The 16,409-nt window shown below is 42.3% G+C and overlaps 1 protein-coding gene and 1 long non-coding RNA gene across 2 annotated transcripts; both read left to right on the forward strand.

Moving 5' to 3' along the window:
* Window positions 1-5,203: 5,203 nt before the first annotated feature.
* Window positions 5,204-15,694, forward strand: LOC140560662 (uncharacterized). Its single transcript, XR_011979987.1, has 3 exons — window positions 5,204-5,287; window positions 5,381-5,556; window positions 15,452-15,694. It is a non-coding gene; the product is annotated as an uncharacterized lncRNA (long non-coding RNA).
* sox1a (SRY-box transcription factor 1a) lies at window positions 9,742-11,774 on the forward strand. The gene has a single exon (XM_072686058.1). It carries the CDS (start codon window positions 10,086-10,088, stop codon window positions 11,115-11,117), a length of 1,032 nt encoding a protein of 343 aa, XP_072542159.1. The 5' UTR covers window positions 9,742-10,085; the 3' UTR covers window positions 11,118-11,774.
* Window positions 15,695-16,409: the final 715 nt, after the last annotated feature.

Genomic DNA, 16,409 nt, shown 5'->3' on the forward strand with positions numbered 1-16,409 from the left:
CAATTTGACTCTTGTCAAAGTGGCTCAGATCCTTATGCTTCTCGGTTACCTGCTTCCAACACTGCTTCCAACACTGTTCCAACTGACTGTTCACTTGCTTGCCAATATGTATATCCCACATCTTCACTGGTGCCATTGCGACAAAATAATCAATATTATTCACTTTACCTCAGTGGTTTTAATGTTATGGCTGATCAGTGAAAATATCACACTAGGTTCAGTTTAATCTGGTATGTGTCTTAGGTAAGAATACTAAAACAGCACAATCCTGAATGATGGCTATTTATTCCTTCCTGGGATGCTGGTAGCAAGTGTAGTTTTAATTTATTACAGTTCTTCCCCAACATTTATTCAGTCTTGTAGACTCAAAGCTGTTGAAGTTCATAGGAGGCTTTTTTGTGAGGTGGTTGATGCCTTTGGGCTTTTAAGCCTTTGAGCCTCTCTCTCGCACAGTGCTTTTAGACTTAACCTCACACTTCTTGCTTGGTCCCATCTTCTCTCTCTCTCCCTTGTCTGTGTCTTTAAAACATATGAGGATGCAGACAGCTCTGGACAGAGATATGGGGAGGCTTCAAAGACGTGTTGTGACTGCTGTTTCATCTGAGCACAAAGAGCGACACGGAAATGTGTTCAGCCTTTCAGTACGTTTTGCATTTATGCTAATGATGCATAAATCAACAGATCGCAGGAGGAACTGTGCTGCCATGCGAATCTGTAAACAGATATAAGAGATTTTTCTCATTGTTTCATTTTTGCTAACAGCAGTAAGGACTTCTACTCTATTTCCATACGGACTCTGGGTTAAACTATACTGGTGTATATTAACAAATACCATATTAGTTCAAACTATTACACTGTTATGCATAGTTAAGCCCTTTAATTGTCAGACTTATTACTTATTGGCTGTTATACTCATGTTGTAGGAGGGAGGATTAAATGTCTGGCAACTTCTGACCATTTGAAATGTTGAACTGGATAATATAAGTTGCCCTGCCAAGAACATATTAATGGATTTCTTAAACAGGAACATATGATTTTCTCAATAATGAATGTGAGAAACTTGAATGATTGTTTTATCATTTGATTTTTGAGAAATCCGCGACTTAATAAGCATTCTGTTCAGTGCAATCACAGTAATGAGGCTCTATAGAACTGAAATTACTTTAAATTACTTTAAAAGATTAATAATTTGATCTAGCCGAGCAGTATGGCAGGCTATTAATGAGGCCTGCTAGGAAAAGGTTGCAGCACTTGTTTACGTTGCAAAGCATGCATGGGATGAGCTGTGGGAGGAGGTGGGGGGGAAAAAACAATGTAATTATTTGTAATTATATCTGCCAAATGTTTAATGAAACAGATTGGTCACAATATCGGTGGGAGAAGCGGTCGCATGTGAGTCCTCCATTATCCCACAGAAGCAAAGTTGGGAGACAGATTGGAGTGGTAAACGGCAGAGACAGGCTTGACACCTGCTCGTGTCTCCTCGGCACCCGCCGGTGCTGGGGAGAGGGGACTTGATTAGCTGCGCTGTGCTAATAGAGTGAGAAAATTAACACAGCGGTATCCTGCCGTAGGAGAGCCATATCCAGAGAGGGATGTTTAACCACTGGCAGCCCCAACAGTTGTGGTAAGAGATTAATGAACTGTGCAGTGATCGGGTTCAGAGTCCTGCTGATGATGGGGTTCAACAAGACTCTGTTGGGGATAATGATCCCATGATGAACTGTACACACTGTTGCATTGTTAGTATCTCTATCTGTCTGCCTAAAATGTCAGTGAGGCATGGATTAAAACGAGGGTCTATTCTGTAAGCTAAACCATAAGACCGTATAATGGCCTAAGGAGTTAATAGGGCAGAATAACTATGGATATGGTTAGAGTGTTTGAATGTTTTACACATATTTCATTGAGGTTAACATAGTAAACATAGGCTTTTGTTGTGAACAGTTACGGTATGGCAGTGTTTTGCTATGCATTGTGAGGGCCTATAAATTTACTGTATAATTTGCTGTATGTTGTAATAGTATGCCTAAATCTCTACAAGAACAAAAACAAAAAAACCTGGGAAACACTGTTTCAATTTTCAGAAAATATAAGTGTAAGTGTAGTGAAATATTTTTGTTTGCTAAATATGGGACTGTAGGTTGTTAGGGGTATTACTGCTGTATAATTAGACTACATTCTAAAAAATAAAGAGGCTATAAAGAGCTTGCTGTGCAATGTCATAGAAGAACCACTTTTGTTTCCTCAGGAATGGTTTAATAGCAGATTCTTTAGAGAACCGTTTTTGTTTCCATATACTAATGTAGAATTTTGTACATCACAATGTTCTTCATACTCACACATCTGTTTTGTTATGCCCTTTATGAAACATGTGTTGAGTTTATATGTCCAGAAGTGTCAATTTCCTGCTGTAATGTATTCAGTTACTTTGAGGTGCAACTACAGCTGCCAGAGACATCACACAGCTTGTAGAATTGCCATTGAATTGTCAGTAGGATGGGACGGTCTTGAGTAGCACACATCAACCTAAGGTTACCTTAGGTCAGCTAATGCCACCTAATGCAAAGGGTCAGCTAAAGGGGTATAAAGCATTGGGTTGTAGAACTGTAGAACTGTGCTCTGTGTTCTGAGTGATGGAGAACCACCATACATTAGGAATGAGTTGGAGTGGCAATTGTGATCCAAGGCTAACCATCCAACTTCAGTCCATCCAAATGATCTCACTTGTGCTTTTGTGGCTGAATGCAAGCCAATCCACAGAGCTTCAGCATTGGGTGAAGCCTTTTTAGAAGAGTAGATGCCATTACACTTCACTTCAGAAAACACATCATTGCTGTAGCTATACATGTCAACAGAACAATTTTCATTGACATGCCAAAACCACAAGTAATGGATAAAACATGTTCCAAACTGAATGTATTATATGTTTACATATACTTTTAAGCAATGGGCTCCTGGATGGCACAACTTTCTAATCCTTTTATCACAGATTGGATTTTCAGCATTTATAGCTAATTGGTCTTGTTTATTATAGCCCTCTCTCCCTCAGCCTGTTAGATAATGTAATAGAATTGGCACTGAAGTTCTCCTCCAAGCACATTGAGCTGTCCAATGACATTGCAGTGGCTGGCTACATGTGTCTTGGAGGTAGCCTTCGGCCTTCTAGAGTTGGTAGCATCATGTTTTGAAGAAGACCTAGGTAGTTAACAGGAATCAGCAATAACTAAATTGGGGTGAACCTCCTGCCAGAATTACGGTCAAGCTGGTAATAAACTGCAATTTAATTTCCATTCCCATTTTCCAAATTAATAACCATGTAAAAGTTAAGTTCATTGTTACTTCAAATCAACAACCAAGCTCATTCTAACTGCCTTTTCAATAGAAAACGCATTAAGAAATGCGTAGATTTTACCAAATAAGCTATACCAAATAATATCTCTTTTTATGAAATTATTCATAATCTAATAATCTTTAATTATCTAGCCTTTCTTTGTATTATGCTATTCTCCCCAATGTACAGACATGTTGGATTTTGCCAAGTGTAGGCTAGGATAGCAAAAATTAATTTCATTGAGGAAACAGAATCAATAGTTTGATTAAGTCTAATCACAAAGGGAAAACTTACTGGAGGAGTCTGAGTCAGTGAAAAAAAATAGATGAAGCTCTCAGTGAATAGTCATAATGGATCAGCAAGGAGGTTTGATTTGTATGGTCCTTAAAAAGAAGCCTGTGTTGCTGCTGTATATTATTCATGCCTGAGAGGCCTTTTTTCTTTTGTTATGATGAGACATTTGATAATGTCTAGACTTTCCAGTCATCTCATTGTATGGCATCTCCCTACAGATGCCATTTAACTCTTTCAGTATAGCAAGATTCATATATAGTGTATAGTGATTCATATTACTTCCTATGCATGGACAGATAAACAGCAGTGTAGGTTTTTAGAGGGGTTATGAATTCATTTTGGAAGAGTAGTAATTATCAAATAGTTTGTTCTGACCTTGTTCTTCAAATACATAATTTTAAACCAGTTTAACTAACTCAACGTGTTGTAACCTGGATATTGCTAACATAAACTATCCATGACATCGGCATTTTCTCCATGTGGATGAATAAGATGGACAAAACAAATGGTAAAGAATTTGGACTTATTGAGATCATACTGTAAACATCTACCATCAGATGGAGATGATGTGTCTCCCAGTGAGCCTGTCTAAAAGCTGTAGCATAACGGTTTTACACACCCTGACAGACTGTCAAAAACATATGGTGACAAGCTGTGCTCCTGTAAGGCTTACAGGATACATGGCAACCAGAGGGTTTACTGTGGAATCACATGCAGCAGAAACTAAGCAAACAGCAGAGAAGATGAAGCTAATATGCAGTGCTGGCATTCTTTTTTTATTTATGAGTAGACTTCTCACGATGGCCATTTGTTAGCAAAGGGCATCAAGACAGTATATTTTAGTGTCCTTGCTTGAAGAAAACCTCTGCAGATTTTCTACAGTTTTGTTCCCATCATTGGAAATATGGCCTGAAATATGCTTTGTCTATTGGCATGGGCATCAATAACTCCGCTTTGTAGCAGGCCAATCGTGAGAGATTTGACCATTCTGCATTAATAGAGGAGGTTATTATGAAGTCTTTTCAGAGACACACACACACACACACATTGAGACTTGTCCTCTTTATTTTCAAAATGAGCCTATCCTTTCGGTATTTTGTGAAACCCCAGTAAATAAAGAATGTCTGTTTAAGAAAAGTGTTTTTCTTTTTAGTCAGATTAATTTAATTGAATTTGTGTCCTGGGAGCCATGCAGTCCTGCTGAGTGGCAGTGATGTGGAGACTTCTGAGGCAATGGGGTTGAAGGCTGTACATAGCTATTGGGTGCTGCTGCTCTCCAAGTCCGTTTCCAATAAGGAAAAGCGTCTGGTGCCAAAGCCCCGCCCATCATCTTCTTAACGCTCGGCTTACTTTTTTCCCCACCCGTGTTCCGTCAAACCCTGCCTCCAGTAAACTCGCCGAACGGCGCGTTGTTCGCGAGTCTGCACTACCAACCAATTGCAGTGCAGGACGCGAGGCGCCGCTCTCCAGTCCTAGTGCGGAGGGAGGAGCCTGTCGGTAAACGGGTGGGAAAGAAAAAACAACGCCAATACGCCGCAGCTGCTTTCAAACCCAACCGCTCAATTCCATTCATCCTCGAGAGGGAACCAAAAAAAAGTGGCTATTTATTAGAATACTTGTTTTCTATTGTTCCGCGCCACACAAAAGGCGCTTCATTATGTAAGAAGGGAGCCTTTCTCCGGGAGAAACAATAACTTGAAAATTGTCTTTTGGAGTCTGTAATAAATTTCATTTTCTTGTCTCTCTCCTCAGTGTGTGGTGAAGTGGTGGGATTGGGAGCCGGCCGCGCTCGGCCTTGGCACACTAAGAGTGTAGATTTTAGGAGGGATGGCGGTCTGGCGGCTCACTGAGGCTGGGTTAGGACAGAGCGATAGAAACGGGGGAAGGACAATCCCCCATCACCGGCGAGGTGGGACGAAGGAACTCGCGTAAGTTTGCTTCACCTCAAATGTAATGGCTTCGACTATTTCCAAAAAACAGAGAAGTCTGCTTGAAAGCCGAGTCGCGTGAGAAGAGTCGGAAACCGAGGAGTTGGTTAAAGTTTGTGTTTCAGATGCAGCGGCAGCGCATCGCTTGTTAAACAGTGAGTGGTCTTGTCAAAAAGGGGTCGTCGGCTCGCGGGAACTGTCAGTACTGCTGCTGAATTAAACGAGTGTGTGTGTACATTTCACAGCGCTGTAATCCGAAGTAATGGGAAGATAGACTGAATATAGATGAATGTGATGCAGAAATGCAGGCTCGCGGTGTGATTTAGGAATCGTTAGGTTCCGTGTGGACCGGCGGCGCGCAGGACTTCCAGACAAAATCCAGACACAAGTCCAGCTGAAGCCACGATTTACAGCATTAAACACAGACAGAGAGACACTTCTAGATGAGACTGTTTAGGAATGGTCGAAATCGAGATCGCTTTGGCTTGAAAAGAAGTACAATATATTCACTTCCATTGTCCGAAGCAGAGACTGAATTCGGGCTGCTGTTTAAATGATTGTTATGATCAAACCGGTATGGAAATAAAACGAGCAAATGGAGAGACAAAAAAAATTAACAATCAACAGACTGTAAAAAACTTTTTTAAGGAAAACATGGTTTCTGTATTTAATAATTAGCCTTACGTTACAGAACGACCACTTTATAGGAATGTATAAATACTACACTAATGACTGCACTGCTTATAGTGTACTATTAGTGTACTAATATTATGGTAGCATGTGGTTTTGAATGCACCCTAAGGCCATAATGCAGCTGTCACACATGCTTGTCGTTGCCGTTTTGTTTGTTGTAATCTGAATTTCTGGAAATTACTTTTTAAATATTCATATTTGTATACTCATTTAGTTTAAGGTATATCCAGGTTGTTTGGAATAAAACTGCTAAATAGCTTTTAAATCTCAATTTAAATATAGTGGTTAAATATTGTAGTCTACCTTTCCTACAATTGCAGATCATATAATTTATTTGTAAATATATTTAGATCAAGGCTCTTAATTAGAAATCAGTGTTCAGTGTATCAAACGGTCACGCAGTCTGATATCTGATGTATCTAAGTTTATTTTAAAGTTTCTAACTCGCCCTCATGTGTGAGTGGACATTTTTGGAAGGCTATTTGTGCTGTAGAGCCTCACTGATATCTTAACAATGTAGCATAGCCCCCCTCTTCCAGCCAAACCTATTTTCACTCTTCTTTTCACCCTCTCACTCCGGAGCGTAATTATGGTTTGGGAGCTGCTCGGCCGCTAACACCTGTCAGATGGTCATGTTAAACTGCCTCCTCACAAGTTCAAGAGACTCTCCACTTTTAGGAGAGCCCCGGAGAGAGAGGGAGAGAGAGGGGGGATCGACTGTTCGCCCCCAGTTTCAACTCGTATCTATATTCCTTTTTCCAGTCTGTAAATAACTGCATCCAGTGTTTTCTGCTGATCTGATTAATAATCGATTTGCACGCGGTAAAAAAAAAAGTAATATCAGAATAAGGGGCGCGAGACCGACCTAAAGCTGTAATTGTCTATTTTTGCACTTAGAGATCGCATCAATCTTAATCCAACAAATAAGAGCCCTCGAGCACTGTTGCAGGTCACTGATGTTTGTTTAGGGGAACTGCCGTGACCTCTGCCCCCCGCACGTGCACCGACAGCGCCCTGTCCCCTCCAGACGAGTTGCTCCTAAAGCGGACAAAAAAAACAGGAGGACAAAGTAAATGTCCCACGAGGGTCACGGTGTGTTTCAATGAACTTCAATCCAGAGGAAACGGGACCGTCAAATCTTACTAATCCCCTCACTTCACTTCTCTAAAACATCTCAATTCACTGAATATCGAGAACAGCAGCGGTTCATTTGTACGCATTGTCTGCTTTTGACGTTATTATTATTATTATTGTCATTATTATTAATAATAATATAAGCAACAATAAAAAAATATTCTTATAAATAATGTATTATTAATAATTATACACAATCTATTATTGTTATCATTATTACGGTTATTATTATTATTATTTATTAGTAGTAGGAGTAGTAGTAATAGTACATTATATATAAACTGATTAACTGCTTATAATATACCACATAAATCGCTTTATTAAAACGTGTTTTGATGCAGACTAATTATTGGGATTGTTCAGTGTATTTTTAGATTTACAGAAAACCTTATTATATTAAGAGAATCTTAAGAGAGCCTTTTTCAGTTCATAATCTAGTAATCATGTAAATATGATTTACATGTACCATGTAAATGTGTACTGTGCATGTTTGTGGGAATTATATTTATATATATATATATATATATATATATATATATATATATATATATATATATATATATAGGTTTAATGTCATATTTGTGTTTCCTTCTTTTACATTAAAATGGCCACAATTAATATTTATGTTGACACTTTATCCTCGTAATTTCTTGTCACACCTATAATTTGAATCATCTCACCTCGCTCTTGGCAGAAATTATATTTACAAATGCAATATTTTAAGCCCAATTACACAATTTAATGTGGGATCCTTGTACAGTGCCTTTATTCCTCACGCGCGTCGCTATTAACTTAATGACAAGCCACACTGCTCCACACACATCCGTATAGCTCCACACTGCTTTACACGTCTCCATAAAGCTTCACCCATCTCTATACAGCTTCACCCATCTCCACAGAGGTCCACAAATCTTCATACACTTCACACTGTTTCATACAGCTTCATCCAGGTCCATACACTCCACAATCCTCTGTACAGTTCTATATGGCCCTATATAACTCAACACAGCCCCACACAACTCGACGCAGCTTTACACACCTCCATGCAGTTCAGCGCCAGCGGCTGCTCAGCAGGGCAGCAATATTTTTGTTTTGCCTTCAATTAGCGGCTGATTGGGGTTTTCAGGGCAGGTCAGCTGTGAAATCCCAATTACACATGCGCTGCAAAGTGCACAGTGTGAGCTCCTCCACTGCCAGTGAATGGTAACACCAGCTTTTTCTTAACGTGGTCTTCAGACTGTGATACTCGCTCTGTGCAAGTATAAAATACCTGTATGCACTTAAACTAAACTAAAGCCAGCAGATGCTGTTTTATTGTCATGTGCCTAAACCACCTGTGCATTGAACTGCCAGTAGACGGCAGTACCACTTCTTTCAGAAGACCCCAATAGTAGCTCGTTCCCTGAACACTCCGCATAGGTTTGAATGTAATGTATAGAAACAGATATTGTACCCTTAAGATGGTTGGATGTAGTGAACCTCAGTAGAGTACCAAAATAAGTACTAATAAAGCGAGAACGTGAGCTTTAGGTAGGCCGACATGAGTGATGTTTCGACTGAGGGCAAAGTATTAAAAATTAATTCAGTTCTACCCATTTAAATTGCTGTAATACACTCTTAAAAATAATGGTGCTATAGATGGTTCTTTGGGTGACAGGACAGAAGAACCATCTCTGGTTCCATACAGAACCATTTCTGTAAAAGCTGTGTGTGTGTGTTTAAAGAACCGTTTAATTTTTTAAAGAGGTCAATAAAAAGTGCTTTACTAATTATACACTCATGTATTATAGCTCGTGTGTTATTCTGGGGTTACTTTGCATCATAACCTGTAGAGCATAGAGTGACTCTTAAAAATATTAGTTCCTTAAGGAACTTTAAGGGGTTCTTCAATTTGGAACTGTAAAGAAACATCTTAAGGTGCTTTGATGAAGCTTCCAGAAAGGTTTTTCAGAAGGAAAATATTCATTGAACGTTTCTCAAACCACCGTAAGAGGTTCCTCCACAGTTTAAACTTGAATGACTCCTAAATGTTCCTCAAGAAACGTATACTTTTACTCCCTTCCCGTGCTAGAAACTGGACACAGAGTGCCTCAGAGGTGTTGTAAATACTGACGTCTTCATTTTCAACCAGGCACTTTTTGTGAAAGGGAACAGATATTTTAAAGGATGGAGGATTTTTCTGTCCTGGTATTCGTTTACTTAAACTCATGGAGTAGCCCTAAACTGGCAGGCTATCCCGCTGTTTACTTTCCGTTAGAGGGGCGGTGTTGACCCCTGTTGCCCCCACCCCTCCTACCAGCTCTTTCCTCGCTCGCTACGTCAGCGCGCTGAGCTCCATGCAAATCGAGCCTCTTTCTGGAGCGCCATTGGCCGCTCGCTCATTTTAATCGCTGTCAAAGCGCATCATATGGCCGCCGCTTTAACGAGCTCCTCAACTCCACCAGGGAAAGGAGCTCAAATGCGCTTTCAATTAACGTGGACGTGAAACAGCAGTGGCAAAAAAATCAACTAAGCTACGGAAGGAAAACGGCAGAAACAGAACTTCAAAACTCAGAACCACTGTTTGGATTAAATTACAGTTCACTCCGTTTGTCTTTCGCTCCGGAGCCTCTGCTCGCGCGTGTTGCACCTGTGCTCGAGCGGACTAGCGCCGAAAGTTCATGCTCTTTCTGTGTTGGGTGAGCAGCCTTTAAGCTACGTGAATGTATAGCATGATGATGGAGACGGACTTGCACTCCCCGGGACCCCAGACCAACACGAACCCGGGCCAGACGGGTCCCAGCGCGGGGGGTAAGGCGAACCAGGAGCGCGTTAAGCGGCCCATGAACGCGTTCATGGTGTGGTCCCGCGGGCAGCGGCGGAAGATGGCGCAGGAGAACCCCAAGATGCATAACTCGGAGATCAGCAAGCGCCTGGGCGCCGAGTGGAAGGTGATGTCCGAAGCCGAGAAGCGGCCCTTCATCGACGAGGCGAAGCGCCTGCGCGCCATGCACATGAAGGAGCACCCGGATTACAAATACCGTCCGAGGCGGAAAACCAAGACGCTGCTGAAGAAGGACAAGTACTCTCTGGCCGGCGGGCTGCTGGGCGGGGCGGGCGCGGGCGTGGGCGTGGGGCTCGGCGTGGGCATGAGCCCGGCGGGCGTGGGCCAGCGGCTCGAGAGCCCCGGAGGTCACGGCGGCTCGGGCGGCGCGGGCTACGCTCACATGAACGGTTGGGCGAACGGCGCGTACTCGGGCCAGGTGGCCGCCGCCGCCGCGGCCGCTGCCATGATGCAGGAGGCGCAGCTGGCGTATGGGCAGCACCCGGGCAGCGGGTCGCACCACCACCATCACGGGCACCACCACCACCCGCACAACCCACAGCCCATGCACCGCTACGACATGAGCGCGCTCCAGTACAGCCCCATCTCAAACTCCCAGAGCTACATGAGCGCGTCCCCGCCGGGCTACGGTGGGATTTCCTATTCGCAGCACCAGAGCTCCAGCGTGGCGTCCTCCGCCGCCATCGGCACGCTGAGCTCCCTCGTCAAATCCGAGCCCAACGGCAGCCCACCGGTGAGCAGCCACTCCAGAGGCCCGTGCCCCGGAGACTTGCGGGAGATGATAAGCATGTACTTACCAAGCGGGGAGTCCGGGGACCCGTCAGTCCAGAGCAGACTGCACGCTTTACCGCAGCACTACCAGAGCACAGCGGCCGGAGTAAACGGGACTGTCCCGCTGACGCATATCTGAAACGGTCCTGCTGGGGTATAAAAAAAAAAAGCGCGTCCACAAACACCACCACCAAATATTTACCTCTTTTTAGATGGCCATTTAACTACTTTTTTGTATAAAACGTTTACGATGGTCTTGTAATTGAAGGTAAAATATCGTTTTGATTTGCCGTTGAGAAGACAACCCAAGAACAGCTCATATTTGTCACTTTTGATTAACTTTTTTTTAATCATCGTTATTCATTATTATTATTATCCTCGTCATGAATTGACATTCTTCCTGGCCATGCCAAACAAAAAATAATAAATAAGGGGGTGGGGGACAAAATCCCGCGATGTTCACGCTGACTCCATTTCAATTCTGGATTTGAAATTCTTTGTGCAAATTTATTTTTAAGTTCGTACGATCGCATCTAACACCACTTGAGAACTTGGACAAATGTTTCTGAGAGTTTATAAAGAGTCCTGCATAGTACATTTACCAAAACATTTGTATACGTGAATCTATGTACCTGAATTATGCTGTAATATTTCTTGTAAATTGTGAATAAGTTTTAATATTTCAAAAGACTGGCACGTAACTGCTGCTGTATATAATTTATGAAATGCATTCCTGCCAGTTCACACCCTGACTTTGCGCTGATTCATTGTCTAAATAAAATTTGGAAGAATGTTACACTGCTTCTAAAAGGTGTTAGTTTTATTTTGTCCATGGCGTTGTGATATTCATATGTAACGTGTTCATTTTAGAGGGTGTAGTGAAAACCCTTCCTGATATTAAGATTGCCTATCGCTGCTTCTTCTAGTTCAGTATTCAATTAGATGTATGCATTGTTTAACAACCAATCTACCAGTACTTCTTAAGGCACTTTATATACCATTTTAATGATGATCTGAGGTCCCTCAGATGAAGAAGCGCTTTTGGAAACACGGCGATGTTTTATACAGTAAGAAAACTGTACCTCAGACATATATAAAACAACTGTACTGCAAAATACTGTCAAATATGGAGAATTGCAATGAAATCTTTTTCGGACATTCACAGGTAGGCCTGCTTTGGGACAACTTTGTAAAAAGTTTAGTTTATTTTGATTGATCAGTGATAAATGTATTTTCGTTATTGCAAAAATTGCTGGATACCTATTTAAACCCGTCTTCTGTGTGAAACGGTTTGTTAACTGTTACAGCGGATATTGTTTCTTGTCTGTTTATACATCTCTACGTCTACAGCCTGAACATATGAAATTACATTTTAAATGTACTGGGATAATGTAAACTTCAGAATTTATTTTAGACTCTAAATGCCTGAGAATCTTTTTTTTTTTTTTTTTAACCAGAGGCGGGTTCCACTCTAAACGCTGAAGATATTTCTGTTCTCAGCTTCTCAAGGTCAGACCAACATCAGAAAAAATGATTGTACTAGGGATGCAGTAATAAATGTGCCACATTTAAACCATATTTTTATTAACATGTCTAAAGATGATATTATTGATATTTGATTATTGATATTATTTACGCTCGTGATTGATCAAAAAACAGAGTAATGGAGTAATGTAGAATAAATACAGATTTAACCTTGACATTAAACTGATTATTTTAAAACGGGCCTTTACTGATTTGTTTCAAAAGAGGTCAGCAGGTAATACTATACTGATAAGTATGTTTATGTTGAAATCGACACAAATGCGGTTTACACTCCAAGGTGAAATTAAAGTTTTAGGCAGATGTAATCATCCCAGTTCTTACAGAAAGTCTTTAAAATGTCACCCTAACACAAGCTGTTGTTTTTACCCGAGCAGGTTAAATGCACCTAATCATTCTAATCTAAAGCCTATGCGCTTAATCCTGCGTAGAGTCATTCTATTTATTTTGCGCTGTTTAAAAAACTGCTCTGCTCATTTGGGGGGTTTGGGATAATGGCGTGAGGAAGAGCAGAAAGAGTTGGACGGAGTGTTTAAAGGGATGTGAGATCAACCAGCACAGACCATGGCCTCTGGGTCAGCAGCAAGGCAAAGTGTATTATAATCACGCTGTCACTCCAGGGCAGCTTCAGCAACAAGTGTCAGAAAGCCCGGCTGCAGGCCCAGAGGCATTTCAGCAGCTCCTCTGCACGACCCACACACACACCACCCTCACACTGCGCGCTCACATACACCCATAAGGGCAGTAGAGTAGACCAGGTTTGGACGAGAAATTAATCTGAGAAATCTGAACCGCCTTACGAAACGGTCATGAACAATTAATTACCAGGTTATTTGATTGTTGAATGGTTTGTCAATCAAGAACTATATTTCCTGTCCCACATTTCTCTGGATATGGTATCACAGCTACGTTCTTGGGATTCTTTGGAGCAATGCTGTTAAAGAAAAGTTCACTGACTGGTCAGTAGATAATAATTGAGATGAGAACCTTTTTAAAATTTGGAGGATCTGGTATAACATCTGGTATAACTTTTTACATAAAGGTTTTTTTAATACTATTGAAGAACTTTTCAGTAACTGGTCTTTTTATGATCTATGAGATCAGAACCCTTTTACAGTTTGGAGAACATCGGCTTTTGTACGTGCTGTATTAGTACAGTCATTTCTTAGAAACAGTATCCACACCTATAACCATCCTGGGACCCTTATTTCTAAGAGTGTGTGCAGGTATTCTGTAGTGGACCATGCTTATTTCTTTTTGCTGTTGTTTCCAAATAAATGCGCGTTTATATAAATCAACGTTTTGCTGCGATTTGTTAGAAAATGATGACCAAGTGGCCAAAATTGTAATGAGGGTCCGTATATATACTTTCCCTCCTCTTATCACTCGAGGTAAGGGATTGCCCACTCGGCAGCTATTTGTATTTTATCAGCCCATGAAAAGCTACACGGATTAGAGCTGAAAACACAGAAGGCGGAGTGCAAGTCACGGCACGTTGCCAGGTTAAAGGGAAAGCGTTCTGGTAAATTTAACCAAAATCATTTACCACTCCAGCAAAGAGGGGCGCGCGGGGGGAGGCGTGTGTGTATTTGGAAAGGGGGGGGGGGTGTTGCAGCTGAACAGGACGGGTTTGGGGTTGGCAGTGGGAGGGGTGCTGGTGAACCCCAACCAATAAATCGTCTCAGGGGCGCGATGCCCTTATCTTGTAACCACCGATATATTCTGCGTTGGGAAGCCATCAGTGCTGCTGGCTCGCTCGTAAACTCCCGATCTCTTGCACCCGCTGTCCTAAATGGGGATAATTAGCATCACTTTATCACGCCTCTGCATATTTTCTCCCTTCTCCAAAAGAGCCGGCACGCTGCTATTGGTCGCCGCTCTGTCACAGAAGATTACGGAGACAGATTGCACGGAACGAATGTGCTGAACGAGATTAGGGGGGAATAGAAATAGCAACTGGGCCAATAAATTCCTCGCGAGGGCCTTATCGTGCAATTACACGTTGACATGTTTAACAATCTTGCTGCCTCTTAATCCTGCGCCCTTCCAAGAGAAGAAGATGCTGCACCGCAATTTCTGCAGCCCGCCACTCCGCAGCAGGCCTTTAAGCAGCACAAATGTGGCTCTTCCTGCAGAAGAAGGCCTGCAAATGGCCTGCGACTTGCTCCAAACTTTTACTAAACAGCATCTCCCCCATGCTTCTGATTCATTTTATATGGTCCGAAGCTGGCGTTCGTCTGTGCTCTCCGTATATTCGGGCTGAATTGTGCGGTGGGACATTTTTAAAGCAGGGATAAAATCTTAATTTTGAAGAGGAACTGATTTCGGATTGGCCTTCGTGCAGTTTCAGAAACACCTGCTTTAACACCTGTTTAGTATCATAAAGGTTCGTAATTTATATCTAGTGGTTCCCCAATAACGCAGCTACTTTCTTAAAGTTTACACTTCTAAAACTATAGTGCTTCATACTCATCAAGGGGTCTTCACACTCACACATCTCTATTACAAGCATGGTTCTTTTCTTTGTGGAACCAAAAGTGGTACATCTATGGCATCACTTAATGAAATGTACTACAGATGTACTTGTTTGGGCAATAACTGTGACTATGGAACACATTTTAGTCCTTTTCTAACACTTACCATATTCGAACCCTGTACAATTTCTAGTGGACCAGCGTTCATTCAATTATGTTCAAGCATATTTTTGAAGGACTACACTCTTTGGGTGGGTAAATAGTGTTCCAGTAACGCAATACTAGAAGTGTGTGTTTGTTATATATGTATATAATGCATTGCGAATCACTATAGATATTAGTGCCGAACCAATAACAATCGTTCCCTTTAAACTCTGTTCTTCTTCTTCTCCTCCTTCTCCTCCTCCTCCTCACCCTACCCCCCCCCCCCTCTCTCTCTCTCTCTCGTGCTGTGCAGGGATGATTGTGAGAGACTCTGCAGGAATTTGGCAGGCCCGGAGCCCGGGGTTTGGAGAGGCGCCCCACGCTGACTCCCATTCAGCGGTCCAGCGCGCTGTGCGGTTGGGAAGTTTCAGTGAGCCGTGCACTCAATAGCTCCACAAAGCTGATTACAAGCCCCAGCGAATTCCTGAAGGGAGCGGGCAGCCACACAGGTGTGCGGGAACCCGGGGCAACCCTTCAGAGCAGTGACAGAGCGGGACATGGGGTGGTTGGAGGGGGTGGGGGGCGCGGGGGACCACACAAAAAGCAAGATTGTCCCGTAAAGCGGGCAGGGATTTTTGGTGGGAAAAGAGTGGGTGAGTTGGAGGAAAACATCACCTTTAACGCCTCAAATGCCCTCCCATTGGTAAGCGAATAGAAAACTTCAGCAATGCGTTTTACTATCTCTCTCCCCCCGAAGACTGCACGACTGTGTACTGTTTGAGCCGGAGGCGTAGCCTTATTGTATGTTGATTATTGACTGATTTGCATGACCGTGGCTGATTTATTTCCATATGCAATCTGAATTAGACGCTGCTGCTGGTCAACTAGTGTCTCATGATGTAACTTAAGTTGTGGGTTGTGGGTTAACAACGAGTCATAAAGCGCAGTCTCGCGGCGCCTAATCCATTCTCTCTGGTCTGCAAAATATACATCAATGGAGCAGACAGCGTATTTAATTAAAGCGGAGTCTAACTATCAATTACTGAGGAAAAACAGAGGGTCCCCAAGGAGCGGTAATCAGCACACCAACAGTCCGTCGCTCGCTCATTACAGCAAACTGCAGCCTGGAATAGTAATCAAGGCGCATCTGCCTGTTTCCCTCGCCTACTGGAGCCTGAATGTTGTCACTCACAAGTTTACTAACTCTTAATGTTCGCACAGATTACTCTATTAGCAGCCTTTGTTGATCCGTGTTAACAATACCGAGCAGT

This window comes from Salminus brasiliensis, chromosome 8, assembly GCF_030463535.1.
Source record: "Salminus brasiliensis chromosome 8, fSalBra1.hap2, whole genome shotgun sequence".
In the NCBI taxonomy this organism is placed as follows: domain Eukaryota; kingdom Metazoa; phylum Chordata; class Actinopteri; order Characiformes; family Bryconidae; genus Salminus; species Salminus brasiliensis.

Coding starts and splice junctions, on each gene's coding strand:
- sox1a (XM_072686058.1), top strand. CDS start 10,086: ATGTATAGCATGATGATGGAGACGGACTTGCACTCCCCGGGACCCCAG.